The following is a 17,342-nucleotide window of genomic DNA, read 5'->3' as shown; positions in this document are numbered from 1 at the left end:
TCTGAACAACCATCTTCTAATGATGCTTAATTCTTATTAAAATATTACAATATCACTTACTGAAACACTCTAAAGGAAGAAGTTTACATAAATAGTTAAGCTTTTAAAACTATGACTTCTAACTAATTATAAATTAATTATATCCAACTCAGATAAAAGTAACTAATCAGATCCAAATAAGGGCAAAGGTAGAAAACTGGCAGTCTGGTATCATCTGATCAGGAAGGAGTATTTTTAAAGTTTAAATTTTACTCCTTTTACGTAAGGCAAGCTTTGATACTCCCGTAAGTCTTACTACTAGGTGCCCCGAAGGCATTTATCTGAGGCTGGTCTACTCTCTCCACAAGGGAGAGCCACATTTAGGTAAAATTTTACCTCTCTGCCTCAGTTCATTTGTTTAAAAAACAAAAGAGAATAATATTACCTGAGAAAAATTTTATAAGCAAATTAAAAAAACGTAAAAAAAATTTAAACTGAAGCTGATATTATTCTACAGGTAAGGAACATGAAGTCTAGTCAGATTCAAATAAACCTACTCTTATCTAATTCTCTCCTGCCATTACTAATTCAGATACCCCACCTTGAAACCATACAACAAAGTAGGGAATGGAAAACAGAGAAAGAAAATTGGATCAAAGTTAAAACAGCCTGGATTACAGCCAAAAGCCTAAGAGCCAAAATCAGTCACATTGTATGCACATGAGAAGGGAGACCATCACCTGCCAACCAACATTAAGAGCGAAAGCTGTGAATTTCAGCCATGACTAATGCTACTTCTGAACCATATTTCAAAGTAAAAAACCGTGGTTTCATTTTTTTATTTTTAAGAAATTCTGCCGCGATGAAATATTTCATTGTAAATTTTCTAATTTCTCTGTTCACTGCTTTCCTGTGAATTGGGAATATCATGTCCCATACTTAGTCTGGTATTGCCCACACATGTTATACTTTTTTAGCAAAGCTAATATGGTAAAAGTGCGTAATAAACACTTTGCCATTAAAGGAAAATAACCCACATTCCACTGTGTCTTAAAAGTGTAACATCTGAAATCCACATTTCTCTTTTCTTGTTTGAAAAGGTAAGTATGCACTGGTAACAAATATTTTTGTAAATGTCATGCTATACTTATACATATGCCTATCAAGTTATAACTATTTCACTGCAATTTGTAGTGCACCAAAAGTCATTACAAAGCAATAAATACCACACACAGTCTTTGTCACAACTACTCATTTTGCCACTGTAGCATGAAAGCAGTCATACACAATACATAAACAAACGGGCTTAAATGTGTCCCAAAAATTTAACATGAAAACAAATCTGAATTTCATAAAATTTTCACATCACAAAGTATTCTTCTTTTGATTTTTGTTCAATGATTTAAAAATGTAAAAATCATTCCTAGCCCACGAGTCATATAAAAACCAGGCAGCAGGAAGGTGGTGTAAAACACAAAAGACCCCGAATAGCCAAAGCAATCTTGAGAATGAAAAATGGAGCCAGAGGAATCAGGCTCCCTGACTTCAGACTATACTACAAAGCTACAGTAATCAAGACAGTATGGTACTGGCACAAAAACAGAAATATAGATCAATGGAACAGGATAGAAAGCCCAGAGATAAACCCATGCACATATGGTCACCTTATCTTTGATAAAGGAGGCAAGAGTATACAATTGCGAAAAGACAACCTCTTCAATGGGTGGTGCTGGGAAAACTGGACAGTTACATATAAAGGAATGAAATTAGAACACTACCTAACACCAGACATAAAAATACTGAAAATGGATTAATGACCTAAATGTAAGGTTATAAAACTATAAAACTTAGAGGAAAACATAGGCAGAACACTCTATGACATAAATCAAGCAAAATCCTTTTTGACCCACCTCCTAGAGAAATGGAAATAAAAACAAAAATAAACAAATCGGACCTAATGAAACGTAAAAGCTTTTGCACAGCAAAGGAAACCGTAAAAACAGACGAAAAGGCAACCCTCAGAATGGGAGAAAATATTTGCAAACGAAGCAACTGAGAAAGGATTAATCTCCAAAATATACAAGCACCTCATGCAGCTCAATATCAAAAAAAACAAACAACCCAATCCAAAAATGGGCAGAAGAACTAAATAGCCATTTCTCCAAAGATATACAGATTGCCAACAAACATAAAAAGATGCTCAACATCACTAATCATTAGAGAAATGCAAATCAAAACTACAGTGAGGTATCACCTCACACCGGTCAGAATGGCCATCATCAAAAACTCTACAAACAATAAATGCTGGAGAGGGTGTGGAGAAAAAGGAACCCTCTTTCACTGTTGGTGGGAATGTAAACTGATATAGCCACGATGGAGAACAGTATGGAGGTTCCTTAAAAAACCAAAAATAAGGGCTTCCCTGGTGGCTTAGCAGTTAAGAATCCACCTGCCAATGCAGGGGACACGGTTTCAAGCCCTGGTCTGGGAAGATCCCACATGCCGCGGAGCAACTAAGCCCATGTGCCACAACCACTGAGCCTGTGCCCTAGAGCCTATGAGCCTCAACTACCGAAGCCCACAAGCCTAGAGCCTGTGTTCCTCAACAAGAAGCCACCACAATGAGAAGCCCATGCGCCTCAAAGAAGAGTAGCCCCCGCTGCTGCAACTAGAGAAAGCCCGCACGCAGCAACAAAGACCCAACTCAGCCATAAATAAATAAATAAATAAATAAATTTTTTTAGAAAGTAAAAACAGAACTACCATTATGACCCAACAATCCCACTACTGGGCATATACCGTGAGAAAACCATAATTCAAAAAGAATCATGTAGGGCCTCCCTGGTGGCGCAGTGGTTGAGAATCTGCCTGCCAATGCAGAGGACACGGGTTCGAGCCCTGGTCTGGGAAGATCCCACATGCCGCGGAGCAACCACTGAGCCTGCGCGTCTGGAGCCTGTGCTCCACAACAAGAGAGGCCGTGACAGTGAGAGGCCCACGCACTGCAATGAAGAGTGGCCCCCGCTCGCTGCAACTACAGAAAGCCCTCGCACTGAAACGAAGACCCAACATGGTCAAAAATAAAAAATTTTAAAAAATTTTAAAAAAAGTCGTGTACCACAATGTTCACCGCAGCACTATTTACAATAGCCAGGACACGGAAGCAACTTAAATGTCCTTCGACAGTGGTATAGATAAAAAAGATGTGACACATATATACAATGGAATATTACTCAGCCCTAAAAAGAAACGAAATTGAGTTATCTGTAGTGAGGTGTATGGGCCTAGAGTCTGTCACACAGAATGAAGTATGACAAAGAGCAAAACAAATAGAGTATCCTAACACATATATATGGAATCTAAAAAAAAAATGGTTCTGATGAACCTAGGGGCAGGACAGGAATAAACATGCAGATGCAGAGAACAGACTTGAGGCCACAGGGAGGGGGAAGGGTAAAGCTGGGACAAAGTGAGAGAGTAACGCTGACATACCTACACTACCAAATGTAAAACAGATAGCTAGTGGGAAGCAGCAGCATCACACAGGGAGATCAGCTAGGTGCTTTGCGACCACCTAGAGGGGTGGGAAAGGGAGGGTGGGAGGGAGACGCATGGTGGGGGGATATGGGGATATACGTATGCAAATAACTGATTCACTTTATTACATAGCGGAAACTAACACAACACTGTAAAGCAATTATACCCCAATAAAGATACTGAAAAACGACAACAACAACAACCAGGCAGCAGGCTAGATTTGGCCCATGGGCAGTATTTTGCCAACCCCTGATCTAAAGTAAGGTCCAACAATTAACAAGCACAGAACTTCCAATTAGAATTTTATTGCCTCACTCAAATAGGAAAAGAACCAAAGATTATCCACTGTTTAAGGAAGGCTTTGAGACAAGAAGAGATAAGGATAAAAAGAAAAAAACAAAGTTAGAAAATAAAGTCAAGGACTTCTCTAGTGGCACAGTGGTTAAGACTCCGTGCTCCCAATGCAGGAGGCCTGGGTTCGATCCCTGGTCAGGGAACTAGATCCCACATGCATGCTGCAACTAAGAGTTCACATGCTGCAACTAAGACTCAACACAACCAAATAAATAAACCAATATTTTTTTTAAAAAAAAGAGAAAGGGAAGAAAGAAAATAAAGTCAAGGTGATCTTTCAGAATGTCAGTTGAATAAGAAAGTAAAGAGAAGGGGAATTCCCTCTTGGTCCAGTGGTTAAGACTTGGCACTTTCACTGCCGAGGGCCCCGGTTCCATCCCTGGTCAGGGAACTAAGATTCCACAAGCAGCACGGTGAGGCCAGAAAAAAAAAAGAAAGAAAACAAAGAGAAGGAAAGCATAAGAGAAAATGTAGGAGAGAGTATGAACCCAGTAGCTCCAACATTCAAATAGAAACAGTTCCAAAAAGAGTGAGAGAAAGGGGGGCCTGAAGGGGAAGGGCATGAAGAGAGAGGGTCCTTATGAAAAAAATTTTTAAGTTTAAACTTTTTCTTACTATAAATGAAGAGTAGAAGACTAACAGAAAAAGCACAGTGAACTTTTAAAAACGATAAAGGAAAAAAAATAGAAACAATCACTATATTCCAGAAAAGGATGAAGAAATATTAAAAGTTTCCAAGAAGAGGTAAATAAAACCCAACTGGGGTTGTACAAGGGAGCAAAATCAGACTAGCATGAGCAACACTGACTACTTTAAAACAAGGGAGGAGATACCTTCAAAGTTCTGAAGAAAAACAAATTTGAACCTGGAATTCCATATCCAGTCAAACTACCATTTAAATAGAAGAATAAAATAAAGAACTTCAAAAATGCAAAGGCTCCGAAATTTTACTCTTAACGATTCTTAGTATGTACAAACAAGGGAGTAAACAAAGAATGGGGAAGCCTGTGTAAAATAATTAGAAGCAAGACTCTCCTCATAAGGCAGGCTTGAAAGATTACACCCTCAGTTAGAAGGGTGCATAAGCAAATAATAATAGTAAAACTTAAAAAATAAATAAATCAGACAATTAGCATAGAAAAAAAAAAACTGTCACTCCCTGGTTTCAGAGTGAGGGAAAAAATTTTCTCCTGAGAAGTTTCAAATACAGGTTAGCCTATAAGGTAAACTCTAAATCAACATCTGCCAGTTCTAAGAAACACCAAACTAAAAATTAACATCAGTGACTTTTCACTGGTGGTACCTGACAGAAGCAAGGACAAAATACTCTTTGGAGGCTTGTTGCCAAAAATCAGGTCTGGCAGGGTTCATAGTTAAAGCCCTAGTAAACACACTCAAACTCCAAAACTATAAAACACTGGAGAACACCATCTACAATAATCAGGAATAGGCAGAAGCAAGTAATAGTAAAATAGGACCTCAAGAACTTTAGATAATGGAATTATCAAATATAAATATGAAATAAGTACACTTCAGATATTTAAAAAATAAAAAGTAAAATGAAAAACAAGGAAACAAAGCAAACACAGCTAAATGTAATTTAAGGGAAGCCATTTATAGTAAAAACAAAGTATAAAATATATCAGAATAACTCATAAAAGACATACAAGACTTTTCTAGGAAAAAAGCTATATATAATATTCAAAAATAAAAGATTTAAGCAAATGGAAAGGCATGTAATGTTTCTGAACAGGCAGATACCATATTGTAAAGATAGCATTTTCTCCCAAATTAATCTATATATTCAAAGCAATTCCAACGAAAATGCTGACAAGTTTTTAAAATGAACTTTCACAACATGATTCTAATATGTTTAAGAGCTAAAAGCCAAGATCAGTCAAGATAATCTTTAAGATGAACAAGGTATATGTGGAGGGGGATGAAATTACCTTAACGAATAACAAAGTTTACTATAGCTTTATAATAAGCAATAAAGGCAGAAAAATGGGGGGAAAACTGATTTTTAAAAAACCTCTCATATATCAAAAGACAGCTCTCTAAAGAGAGCTTTACTAAAGAGTAAAGGGAAAAGTCAAGTGTATTAGTTTATTGCTGTGTAACAAATTACCCCAAAACTTAATGGGGTAAAACAATAATTCCTTATCTTTCAGTTTCTTTGAGTCAGGAATCTGGGAGTGATATGGCAAGTGGTTCTCTCTGAGCCTCTAATGAGGCTGCAGTCAGATGTCAGCCAGGACTGCAGTCATCTGAAAGCCTGACCATGCTGGAATATCCACCTCCAAAGTGGCTCATTCCCATGGCTGGGAAGTTGGTGCTGGATGTTAACAGACCCCAGTTCTTTACAGAACTGCAAGAGTGATAGTTGTTTTCGCCTAGAACAAGGAATCCAAAGAGTAAGGAAAAAGCTGTATACCTTTAATGAAGCCTCAGAAGTCACTGTTAATTCTGCTATACTCTCTTGGTCACCCAAACAAGCCCTGAGTCACTGTGAGAAGAGACTAAAGAAGGGTGTGAATACCAGAAGAGAAGAACACTGTGGCCACCTCAGAGGCTGGCTACCACACTAAGCCACAGTAGGCTAAGAACAAATCTTCAATTTACATAACCAACAAAGGATCAGTATGTAGAACTTACCAAGAATTCTTGTAAATCAAAACAAAAAAACGTTAGCAAACTAAAAAAAACAGAAGACATGTGGACAAGTAATTCACAGAAGCAACAACATAAATCGCACGTAACAAGCATTCAAAAAGTATTTTTCCCTAGAACCACGTAATTCATGCTATTTACGTATCATAAAGGCATAGAATTTAAATATTTTTCTAAAAATGATGCATTTGTGTTCATTCATCCTTGTTTTTTCCTACTTTCCCTTGAGACCAATGTCCATTCTGGAAGCTGGCTAAGGATGAAGGTACAATTTGTGGCCACAGAGGAGACACAGATTAATGTATCCAACACCATGATCCCAACCTCAGAACTTGTCCTCTGGAAAATAAAATGATAGAACTCAGTCAACCAGTAATAAATATGAAAAAAAAAATCAGCAGATCTACAGCACGCTATTTACAAAAGGTCAATTTTAGTTATTAAGTACTTTTTTCCTCTTTACATTTACATTTGGGGCAAGCTCTTTATGAACTGTGATGGGTACCCCAAAATGAAGGACTATAAATGCACGAATCTGCCACCTTCTACTATTCCATGGTCTGACACTCTTCCTAATGACTTTACATTATCACTTGGTTATAGTCCCTTTAAAGAAGCAGGTCTCTGGGCTTCCCTGGTGGCGCAGTGGTTGAGAGTCCACCTGCCAATGCAGGGGACAGCGGTTCGTGCCCCGGTCCGGGAAGATCCCACATGCCGCGGAGCAGCTGGGCCCGTGAGCCATGGCCGCTGAGCCTGCGCGTCCAGAGCCTGTGCAACAGGAGAGGCCACAGCAGTGAGAGGCCCGCGTACCGCAGAAGCAGGTCTCAAACATTTTGGTCTCAGAATCCCTCTTACATTCTTAATCATCAAGGACCTAAAAAGCATTTGTTCGGATGGGTTTTATCCATCCATGTGTACAGTATTAGAAATAAAAACTGAAGATTTTAAAATATTTAAAATTGTAATAAATAATTAATAGCAAATTAATAATGTTTCATTAAAATTAAATATTTTATTAATTCATTTAAAAATAAACACATTAAATAATAATAAATAAAAATAAACACATTGCATGTTTAAATAACATTTTTAACAGAAATAACTAATTTCCAAAAAAATTTTTTAGTAAAGAGTGGCACTGATTTCACTTTTAAATCTCTTTAATGTTTAGTTTAATAGAAGATGTCTGTATATACCCTTTTGCATTTAATCTGTTGTGAGAGATTGTTTTGTTTGAAGACTATAAAGAAAACTTGGCCTCATATAACCATGTACTTAAGAAAAGGGAAGAGTATTTTAACAGTCTTTTCAGACAATCTGTGGATATTCTTCTTTGATACATTCAAAAAATTTAAAGTGTTTTTATTTATTTCTTAAACATCAGTTGCAATGTGAAATTTCAAACTATAGTGATGAACTTTTACTACGCCCTTACATGAAAATCTATTGGTCTATTTTGCACTTTGAATCTTTTTCCTACGCCTGATTTTGTAACATGATGCACTGGTCATTTGGCAAATACTGGTTCACTATGTAGATCTTCCAAATGTTGACATTTCATTGCACAATATCAAAAAAAAAAGTGTTAATATCACTACCAATCTCATCAGAAAAGCCTTTAAATATTGAGAAGCTGTCAAGCTCATGGTGGCATATACAAGTTACCCAAAAATCCTAATTTTCATTTAAAAGCTCAATTTTTATCACTGGCAACATATAACAACATCAGTTGTTTCTCTTGAAGTGACAAGGCTCAATTCATTCATTTTAAAGAAAATATCTGCCAAATATCCATTCTTGAAAACCACAGTTTGTTACTCATTCTTTCAAGTAAAAATTATTTTCCAAGAAAAAAAGCAGCTAATTCAACTTGGAATTCAAACAACTGCACAAGTACTTTTCTTACTGCACTTCAGTCTGCAGCAGAAGCACTTTATGCATTACCCCATTTCATCGCACAGAATATTAAGGATAAAGATTTTTAAAATAGGGACGTCCCTGGTGGTCCAGTGGGTAAGACTCCATTCCCAATGCGTGGGGCCCAGGTTCAATCCCTGGTCGGGGAACTAGATCCCGCACGCCACAACTAAGAAGTCCACACGCCACAACTAAGACCCGGTGCAGCCAAAATAAAATAAATATTAAAAAATATATATTTTAAAAACAAGTTTCATTGCTTCATCAAGGACATAAAAGTAAAACTAACATAATTTTTGTTGGTGGCGGTGGTTTTACTCTAAGTATGTGATGGTAAAGTTACAATAACTTTTAGAGTGCTTTGGAGGCACTATCTTAATTCCTGCTAAGGTGCCAAGCAGTCTTACCCATCATTGCTTTTGTATTATTTATACAAATGTCAGAACAGTGAATAAGGCAAATAATGAATCAGTGTTATAATGAAAACAGTTTCAACTCTGCCAACACCTGAAAGGGTATCAGAGACAATCCCCCTATCCCCTAACTCAGAGTTTCATGGACCAACTTTGAGAATCTACTTTAAGGTACTATTCTCATTTAGTGTCTGCTAAGAGGAGTATATATAAGGAAATGAAAAGCAGTTAGATTCCCCTAACTGAAATTTTTGGTGTACAGATATTAAACCTTGTAAAAACTTAGGATTTAGAACATTAGTTTACAAGTTTTTACACTGTAAGTTTTAGGCAGCTGAAGAGAGGTTTGGAATACAAATTACTTTGTCTGGTGTGCTGTACTTCATTAGATGTCAGAAAAACCTAGAAAAACACCAACAATTTGCCTTCCTGCCTTTTCTTTTCTGCTTACTGTGAGATAGAGGTAATCACAAAGGCAACAGCAGTACAATTTATTGGGGGCTTACCAGGCGCCAGGCACTCTATGAAGCAATTTACAATGTATTAACTCATTTAATCCGCACAATTAACACTATGAAATAGGTATTATTATTATTACTCTCAATTTATGGATGTTAAGTAACATATCCACAGTCATTCTAGTAGTAAATAAAGGAGCTCAAAAATGAATGCAGGCAGTCTGACTCCTGAATTGTGTGCATTTCACCAACCACAATGCCGTAAGATATTAAAAAGTGTTTTTCTTTGATACGTCTTTAATGACTGATTGCTGATGACTATGTTATCATTCAAAAACTCAAGCATGTTTATGTCAAACAGAGCATTAGAGAAAGTAGGACCTAAAAAAATCCCGAAACAGATAAGCCACACCCAGAACTAGCAAACTGCTAAATATTACATGTACTCCTGGGACAAGAACTTCCAAGAGCTCAAACAGAAGATTGCCCTGAGTGGCTCACCATGCTCAGTGATAAAACAGGACCACTGTGAGGAGGTGCTCTTCACACTATACCCAGAGTTATTCCCTCCCACTTACCACATGACTGTTGCCATCTCAGACTTTTCACAAAAAGTTGAAGATTCATAAACAGAATCATTTTTCCACGTTGATTATTCCCCACAAAAGATGAGAATATTAAACTTATGTAGATATAAAAAGTTAGCATAAAAGACAGTAACAGAATCACACAGAATTTTACTGGATAGGAACTCAACTTCATATTGCAAACCTGGAGAGGCTGTCTAGGTGACTTGCCCAAGGCTACACAGCATATTAACAGCAGAACCCAATGCAAGTTATTCCCAATCCAGATAATCATCCACATCACCATGCTGTCTATGCCTTACTACAAAAGTCTCACCTCCTTCAAGAGTTCATTTGAGAGGTTGTTCAGATGCATCAATACATATTTGTATTTTTACTGATACATTATAGATTGTACATACCCACTACTGATAGCTATTCTGACTGAACCTGAAATAAACCTAAAAAAATAAAAAATAAAAGTCACAAAAGCACTTTAAAAAGCTCACAATTGAGATTCAACAAATATTAACTAAATTATCTATTTTGATTTTCCTTTTCCAAATATTCCAACAGCACATAAATCAGTCTTTCTCCTCAAAATATTTAAATCCATGTCTCTCAAAGTGTGGCAGGTTCCAGAATCAGAATCACATGATACTTGTTAAAAATTCAAATCCTAGTGTCATCCCCAAGTCAATTGAAACAGTCTATGAAACTCCCAAAATGGTATTTTAAAAAGCTCTCCAGATGATTCTTATTCATCCAAAAGTTATTTATTGAACATTCACTCTACAATATTCTAGTGGGAAACAAGGAACAAATGAGTAAACAAAAACAAGTAAACATTCTGGACTTTAGCTGTCCTATGAAGAAATAAAGATAATATGTCAAAGAGTGACCTGGAGGACTACAATTGTCCCTCAGCAATCTCAGGGGATTGGTTCCAAAACCCCCATCAGATACAGAGAGCCAACTGTACCTTAAAAGGAGCAGCCAGACACAGAATTTTCAGGGCAGTGAAAATACTATGTATAATATTATAATGATGAAAACATGTCATTATACATTTGTTCAAACCCTTAGATTGTGCAACACTAATAGTGAACCCTAACATAAACTGTGGACTCTGGGTGATTATGATGTAGGGCCATCAACTCTAAAAAATGTACCACACTAGTGAGGGATGTTGATAATGGGAGAAGCTATGTAGGTCTGGGGAGAAGGGATATATGGGAAATCTCCATATCTTCCATTTAATTTTGCTGTAAATCTAAACTGCTCTTTAAAAATAAAGCCCTTAAAAAAAAAAAAAAAAACACAGTGATCAAGAGAAGGTCTTTCTGCAGAGGCAACATTTGAAGTGAGGAGCCCTTCACTTAAGAACAGTGGTTCTCTTGGGGTTTCCCTGGTGGCGCAGTGGTTAAGAATCTGCCTGCCAATGCAGGGGACATGGGTTTGAGCCCTGGTCCGGGAAGGTCCCACATGCCACAGAGCAACTAAGCCCCTGTGACACAACTACTGAGTCTGCACTCTAGAGCCCACATGCCAGAACTGAGCCCACGTGCCGCAACTACTGAAGCCCGCATGCCTAGAGCCTGTCCTCTGCAACAAGAGAAGCCACCGTAATGAGAAGCCCGTGCACCGCAACGAAGAGTAGCCCTCGCTCGCCACCACTAGAGAAAGACCGCAGGCAGCCATGAAGACACAACACAGCCATAAATACATAAATAAATAAATAAATTTTATATATATAAAAAAAAGAATAGTGGTTCTCAAACTTAGTGTGCTTCAAAATCACCTGGAGGACTTACTAAAAATGATTTCTGGTTGGAAGGTCTTGAGTGGGGCCCAAGAATTTGCATTCCTAACAAGATTGCAAATGATGCTGATGCTGCTAGTCCAGAAACCACACTTGGAGAATCATCGATCTGAAGGGAACAGCTAAAAGGTTTGAATAACTCTGGTGTGTTAGAGAAACAGAAAAAAAGTCCATTAGAAGGGAGGGTAATGTCATTGTTTCGGGACCACTTAAGATGGTGAACTAAACTACCAACCATGGATACCCAGACCAGAAATGGAATCACAGGCTGTTCAATAACACCTTACATTTGCAAAGCATTTCACAGTTTATAAAAGCATTTTCACTTTCATTATTTAATATGATTTAGTGAGATATAAGTGAAGGACTATTAGCTACATGTAGAGATAAAGAAGCTGAAGGACAGAAACATGAACCTGAGAGAACCAGAAAACAATTAAGGGGCAGAACTATGTCCCCTGACTCCAAATCCAGTGTTACTTCCAGAACAGCGTGTTCCATTTTTTTAAACAGCAAAGCAAAGGATACATACAGGAGTTGATACTAAGTTACTTTCTAGACTCCCTACCTAAAAACATGATGGCTTCCAGACTTAATTTGTTTTAGATACCAGTTAGAAAGCAACACTGCCTTAAGATTGACAGTATTTAGTCCCATCTACTTATTTCTCCTAGTTCAAAAACAAAAGATGGAGAAATGAAGAGGGAATTTACACACTATTATTCTCTCTCCTGCATAAGTAACACAGAGCTAATTTCATAACCTCAGTCCCTCAGCCACATCAATCAAACACAATTTTCATCTTGTGTTTACTCTAAATCTCTCACCTAATCCAGGTTCCCACAAGAACACTGAATCCTACATGTCTTACTACACTCAGTGAGGCCATGAGCAGTTAGTTATACACCCATATCCACCCTCTACATACCCATTATGATTTAGAATCTTCTCCATCAATCAAACCATTACTCTTAACATTCTTACCTGCAGATCTCAATAATACTTCAAACCCAAAACTGAAATAACTATATCCTCCCTCCACCCCACACACACCTGCTTCTGTGCCTGAATTCTTTTATTTGCGTTAATGACACTGCCACCCACCAAACAAGAAACCTGGAACTTGGCCTAGACATGTGTGTCTCTCTCACTCGTCTCAATTGGCCTCTCATATCCATTCCCACAGCTACTTACGATTAGTTACCACTAATAATAAACTAGCTGCCATTTCACTAATAACTAGCATGTACTAGTCACTTAACACACTTCATTCTATCAATAACTGTATGAGGTAGGTAATTTTGTCCTTGTAAAATTAATCTGTCCAAGTAACAAGTAGGAAGTGAGAAAGTAGGCATCCAAACTCAAATGTTTCTCCCGAAGTCCATAACTTTCCCCCATACCAAAACACTTCCTTCTTTAACATCTTATATCAGTCCTTTACTACCTACTCCAAATGCTAACTTCTCCCCTAGATTACTGCCAGGATTCTCCTAACTGGCCCTGCCTTGGATCTTTTCTTCCCTTACCCTTCAATGTGCCCCCAAGTGATCTTTCTAGATCATAAATGTGATCCTTTTATCTTCGTGATACAAAAATCTGTTAGGGACTCCCTTTAATCTATCTACACTGTACAGGATACATTCTACAGGATGAATCCCAAACCCTTTAGTACAAGTCCACAATCCCTTCCGTACCTGAAGTTCCAAAATTCAAAAGCTTTGAAATTTTAAAGTTCTTTCATAATTCTGCAACAAAACCCACTCTGAATTGCAGGAGGTTATTGGTCTATCCCATTAGAATGATATTCACATACTTCACTGCAGAAACATTAATATTTGATAATGAGTTGTTAACCCAGACCCCGCAGTAGTGTTAGAGACCTTACCAGGAAAAAGAAAAATTTCCAACCTATTCTGATGTCTAAAACACACCTGGTCTCAAGGGTTTCAGATAAGGCACTGCAGACCCCCTACCTATTCAGCCCATCAAACCAACCTAATTTCCACCAATCACCTTACACATCGCTTAGCTCCAGGGATGTGTAAGGTGCCCCGTGCCCTGAAAACTCTCCAACCCAGGGAGCTACTCACCCTTCAAGAAACCTACTCAAGGGTTTCCTTTTCAGTGAAGTTTCCTTGACCTTCTCTTGATTGTGCCACAGCCACTGTACCAAGGACCCACCTCCACTGCTGTACCTTATATGTTTGTTTCCCCTATGTTGGACTGTGAATGAGCTCATTGAGTATTTTATCCAATTCTAGCACAGTATCCGAAACACTAAGTGTTCATTAAGGTACAAGGAACTGAAATTCATGCCCAGCTCTCCCTAACCCCCAATTCCCTTCAAAGTTCATTTCTCCTTCACCCCTAAACCTTAAGATTTTTCCCTATCCATGCAGGCCCCTCACAGCTATTTTGCTTCCAGAGTTCCTCCTTCTCAATGTCATCCTAAAATTACTCTCTACTAGACGGCTTCTCGTAGCCCCAAATTCTCTAATGCCCTTTAACCTCCCTAGTCCTTCTTTCCCCTAGCTTTGAACAGATCAAATCCTCTCCCTCTAAGGCAATTCATCCTTACTGCCCTTATCTCTGAACTACTACACCTCAACACCTCTCGCGCCTAGGCCTTTCCTCCAAAATGCTTCTCACAAGCGGATTCCCAGACCCCCTCTTCTCTCACAGTCCGTTCCACCGGCTCCCGAACCTGCGCTCGACCAGAGTCCACCCCTTCCCGGCCCGTATCCGCACATCGCGAACCTCCCCTGCAGCCGGTGTCCCCTCCCCCAGCCTCTCGCAGCCGGCACCCCTCCCCGTATCTCTGGAGATCCAGCTTCTCGGGAAACTGTCCCAGGAGCCGTGTCTTTCACCTCAGACCCCTTAGGATTACGCCGGTCCGAGCAGCCCCGGGCCCGAACACCTCCGTCCCCAGATCCTCCTCGGCACCGCAAATCCCCTTCGGCCCAGACCTCGGGCCGGGCCTCCCGCTCACCTTGCTGGATGTCGCCGTTGCTGCCCCCCGGGATGGGCACGTTGAGTTGGCGCTCGGGCTCCGGCAGACAGCGCAGGCAGAAAGAGTGAAGACAGGGCAGCAGCTTGGGCTCCGCCTCACGCCGGCTCTGCAGGCTCTGCTGACACACGGCGCAGGTGTCCAGGAGCGAGGCTGGCGGACCAGGAGGCGGCCCCGCCGAGGGACCCGGAGCAGGAGCCGAAGCCGGAGCTGGGGCCGGCGTCGATACCGCCCCCCCGGGAATTCCAGGGCCCACTGAGGCTGCAGGGGCTGAGGCAGCCGGGGCCGAGCCCGAGGAGGCCGCGGCCACCCCCCCGTCGTCGGGCCCGGCCGCGCCGCTCTCCGCGCCGGCCCTGCCGCCTTCCTCCTCCTCCTCCTCCACCAACACCGCGGCGAGAGGCGGCTCCGCCTCCTGCGCCGCGGGCCCGGCGGCCCCGGCAGTTACCGGCGCGCTGCTGCTGCCCCCGCCGCCGCTCTCAGCCTCGCCACCGCCTTTGTTTTCCGCCATGTTTTCCTCTTTGAACCCGCCGGACCGCCCCGCGCCGCCCGCCGCCGCCGCAGCCGCCGCCGCCCCCAGCCCCAGCCGCAGCCGCAACGAGAGCGGCCGCCGAGAGCGAGCAGGCAAGCGAACGAAGGAACGAGAACGCGCGCGCACGCGGCGCCCCCACCCTCGCGTCGCGCTGTTGCAAGAGGGCGGGCGCGGCGCGCGCACGTACGCACGGACGTCCTCCTGAGGGAGGCGGGAACTTGGGGCGCGGGCGCGCAGACGTTCTGGCCGCCCTTCCTGACCTCCGTGGCCGGCGCATGGAGTCCGCCCCGTTGCAGTTCGGCTCGCAGTGAGGGTTTAGAGTCAGAGGCTCTTGACGCTGAACTACCTTTGGTCTGGGTGGTTAAGAGCTCGGCCGCGGCGATGGTGCGGGGAAGAGCGGGCAAGGGTGGAAGGCCGGAGTGTCTCTCTGGCGGCGAGGTCCCCAGAGGCGGGCGCGTCTCCGCCGAAACCTCACTCGGCGCGGGGTCAGACGCCTTGGCCTCCTGGCTCCGAGGTGCCGGCCTCCTGGGTCGCTGTGCTTTAACTGGCCGCGTTCCTGTGGATGGTTGTGTCTCAGGGGAGCAGTAAAGTGAGGATTTTTGTTTTTAACTGGTGGCGTACCAGAAATAGGCTGAAAAGACCCAATGAGGAAAAACAGCTATTTTAGCAGCTATTTTTAGCTTCTTAAGGTGATTGATTCTCTGACGTTGCTACGCTTCAGAAAACCAATCAACTGAGAAGCTTTTTCAAAGCAGAGCTGTTCCAGGACCACACCCCAGACCTACATCAGGAAGTGGGGGTGAGCTCATGAATGTTGAAAGCGCTTTGGCTGATTCTGATGTGCGTCAGTTTGGGGAGTCACGATCTAACCAGTATTATGTCCTGAGAGTCTCACTTAGTGCCCTGGCGGGAGTTGGGTTGCAAATGCCTTAACAGTGTCGGTAATAGAAGCTTTCAGGAAGGGTCTTTATTGAGAAACAAGTACTACGGCTGTTTTAATGTTAGGATTGTGAAGTGCTTTCCTCTTCTGACAGTGTTCCCAAGAAACCGTTATTCTTGAGCTGGTAAAAGTCCTTAAACCACCTCGAAACATTTTTCATTTATTCGTTCAAAAATAGTGACCTCTTACTATGAGTCAGGTAGTGTTTTAGAGATGCTAGGATTACAGCAAAGAACAAAGGAGATCCTTACTTTCAAGGAGTTTGCAGTCTGGAGGAAGAGTGACATAAATATGTGCAGGGAGTGATAAATGCTATGAAGAAAAAAAAGCAGAGTAAAAGAGATTAGAGATGATTGGGGAAGGCCTCGGCTGATAGGTGAACAAGCTTGTGGTTCTCTTGCGGAAGAGTGTTCCAGGCAGAGGAACAAACGGTAAGTACAAAGGGCCTGAGGCACAGTCTTGGCTTGTAAGTGGAACAGCAAAGAGTCTGTGTGGCTGGAGTGGCTTGAAGGGGGAAAGAGTAGTAGAATATGACATAATAGTAAAGGAGCCAGGTCATATACAGAAATGGCCTTCAACTTTTTAAACTTCTGTGCCTGGGAAAAGAACTTAGAAAAACTATTTTCTCCCTCGAACATTATAAGTTGATTCTTAACATTTTTCATCAGGAGTGTAAATAGTTGCAAAGAGTGCCATTTCTGACATTTTGCAATACCAACGTTTTTTAATTGTCACATTACTTTTAAATCTATCCAATGGAAAGGTAAACAAGTAGTTTAACAAACATCGTCATCCATTTTAAAAGTACATGATCAAAAATGTTCTATTTCATTAAATAAATATTAAACATGAAAAGTAAAATGTTAATTGGGACTGTCTTTTAATGAGATGACATAGTTTTTTTTTAGTTTGTGTAGGCATGGATGTATATAACATTACTAGGAAGAGATAAAGTCCTGTATCAATTCCATTTTTCATTTTTATTGACATAAGCACTGCATTAAAAAATGCATGTATACATATGTGTATATATATATATGAATTAATATAAAATTAAATCTCTTAAAACTATCCTTGTGTACCCTTTGGAAAAATTTCCTCCACTGTAGTACCCGAATACTTATATTCCAGTTTTAAGATGCTGAGT

At 40.7% G+C, this 17,342-nt stretch overlaps 1 protein-coding gene across 3 annotated transcripts in view; it reads right to left on the bottom strand.

Moving 5' to 3' along the window:
- Nucleotides 1-15,265, bottom strand: part of TRIM33 (tripartite motif containing 33) — a 147,059-nt gene extending 131,794 nt beyond the window's left edge. For all 3 annotated transcript variants that reach the window (XM_082832347.1, XM_082832348.1, XM_082832349.1), the window contains exon 1: nucleotides 14,709-15,265. In XM_082832347.1, coding sequence (XP_082688473.1) covers nucleotides 14,709-15,234 — 526 coding nt within the window. In that variant the 5' untranslated portion in view covers nucleotides 15,235-15,265. The remainder of the gene's footprint in view (nucleotides 1-14,708) is intronic.
- Nucleotides 15,266-17,342: the final 2,077 nt, after the last annotated feature.

The sequence above is a fragment of the Leucopleurus acutus genome (genome assembly GCF_964270905.1).
Source record: "Leucopleurus acutus genome assembly, chromosome: 2".
In the NCBI taxonomy this organism is placed as follows: Eukaryota; Metazoa; Chordata; class Mammalia; order Artiodactyla; family Delphinidae; genus Leucopleurus; species Leucopleurus acutus.
The sequence above is the reverse complement of the archived record's forward strand: the minus strand, read 5'-3'. Positions and strand labels throughout refer to the sequence as shown.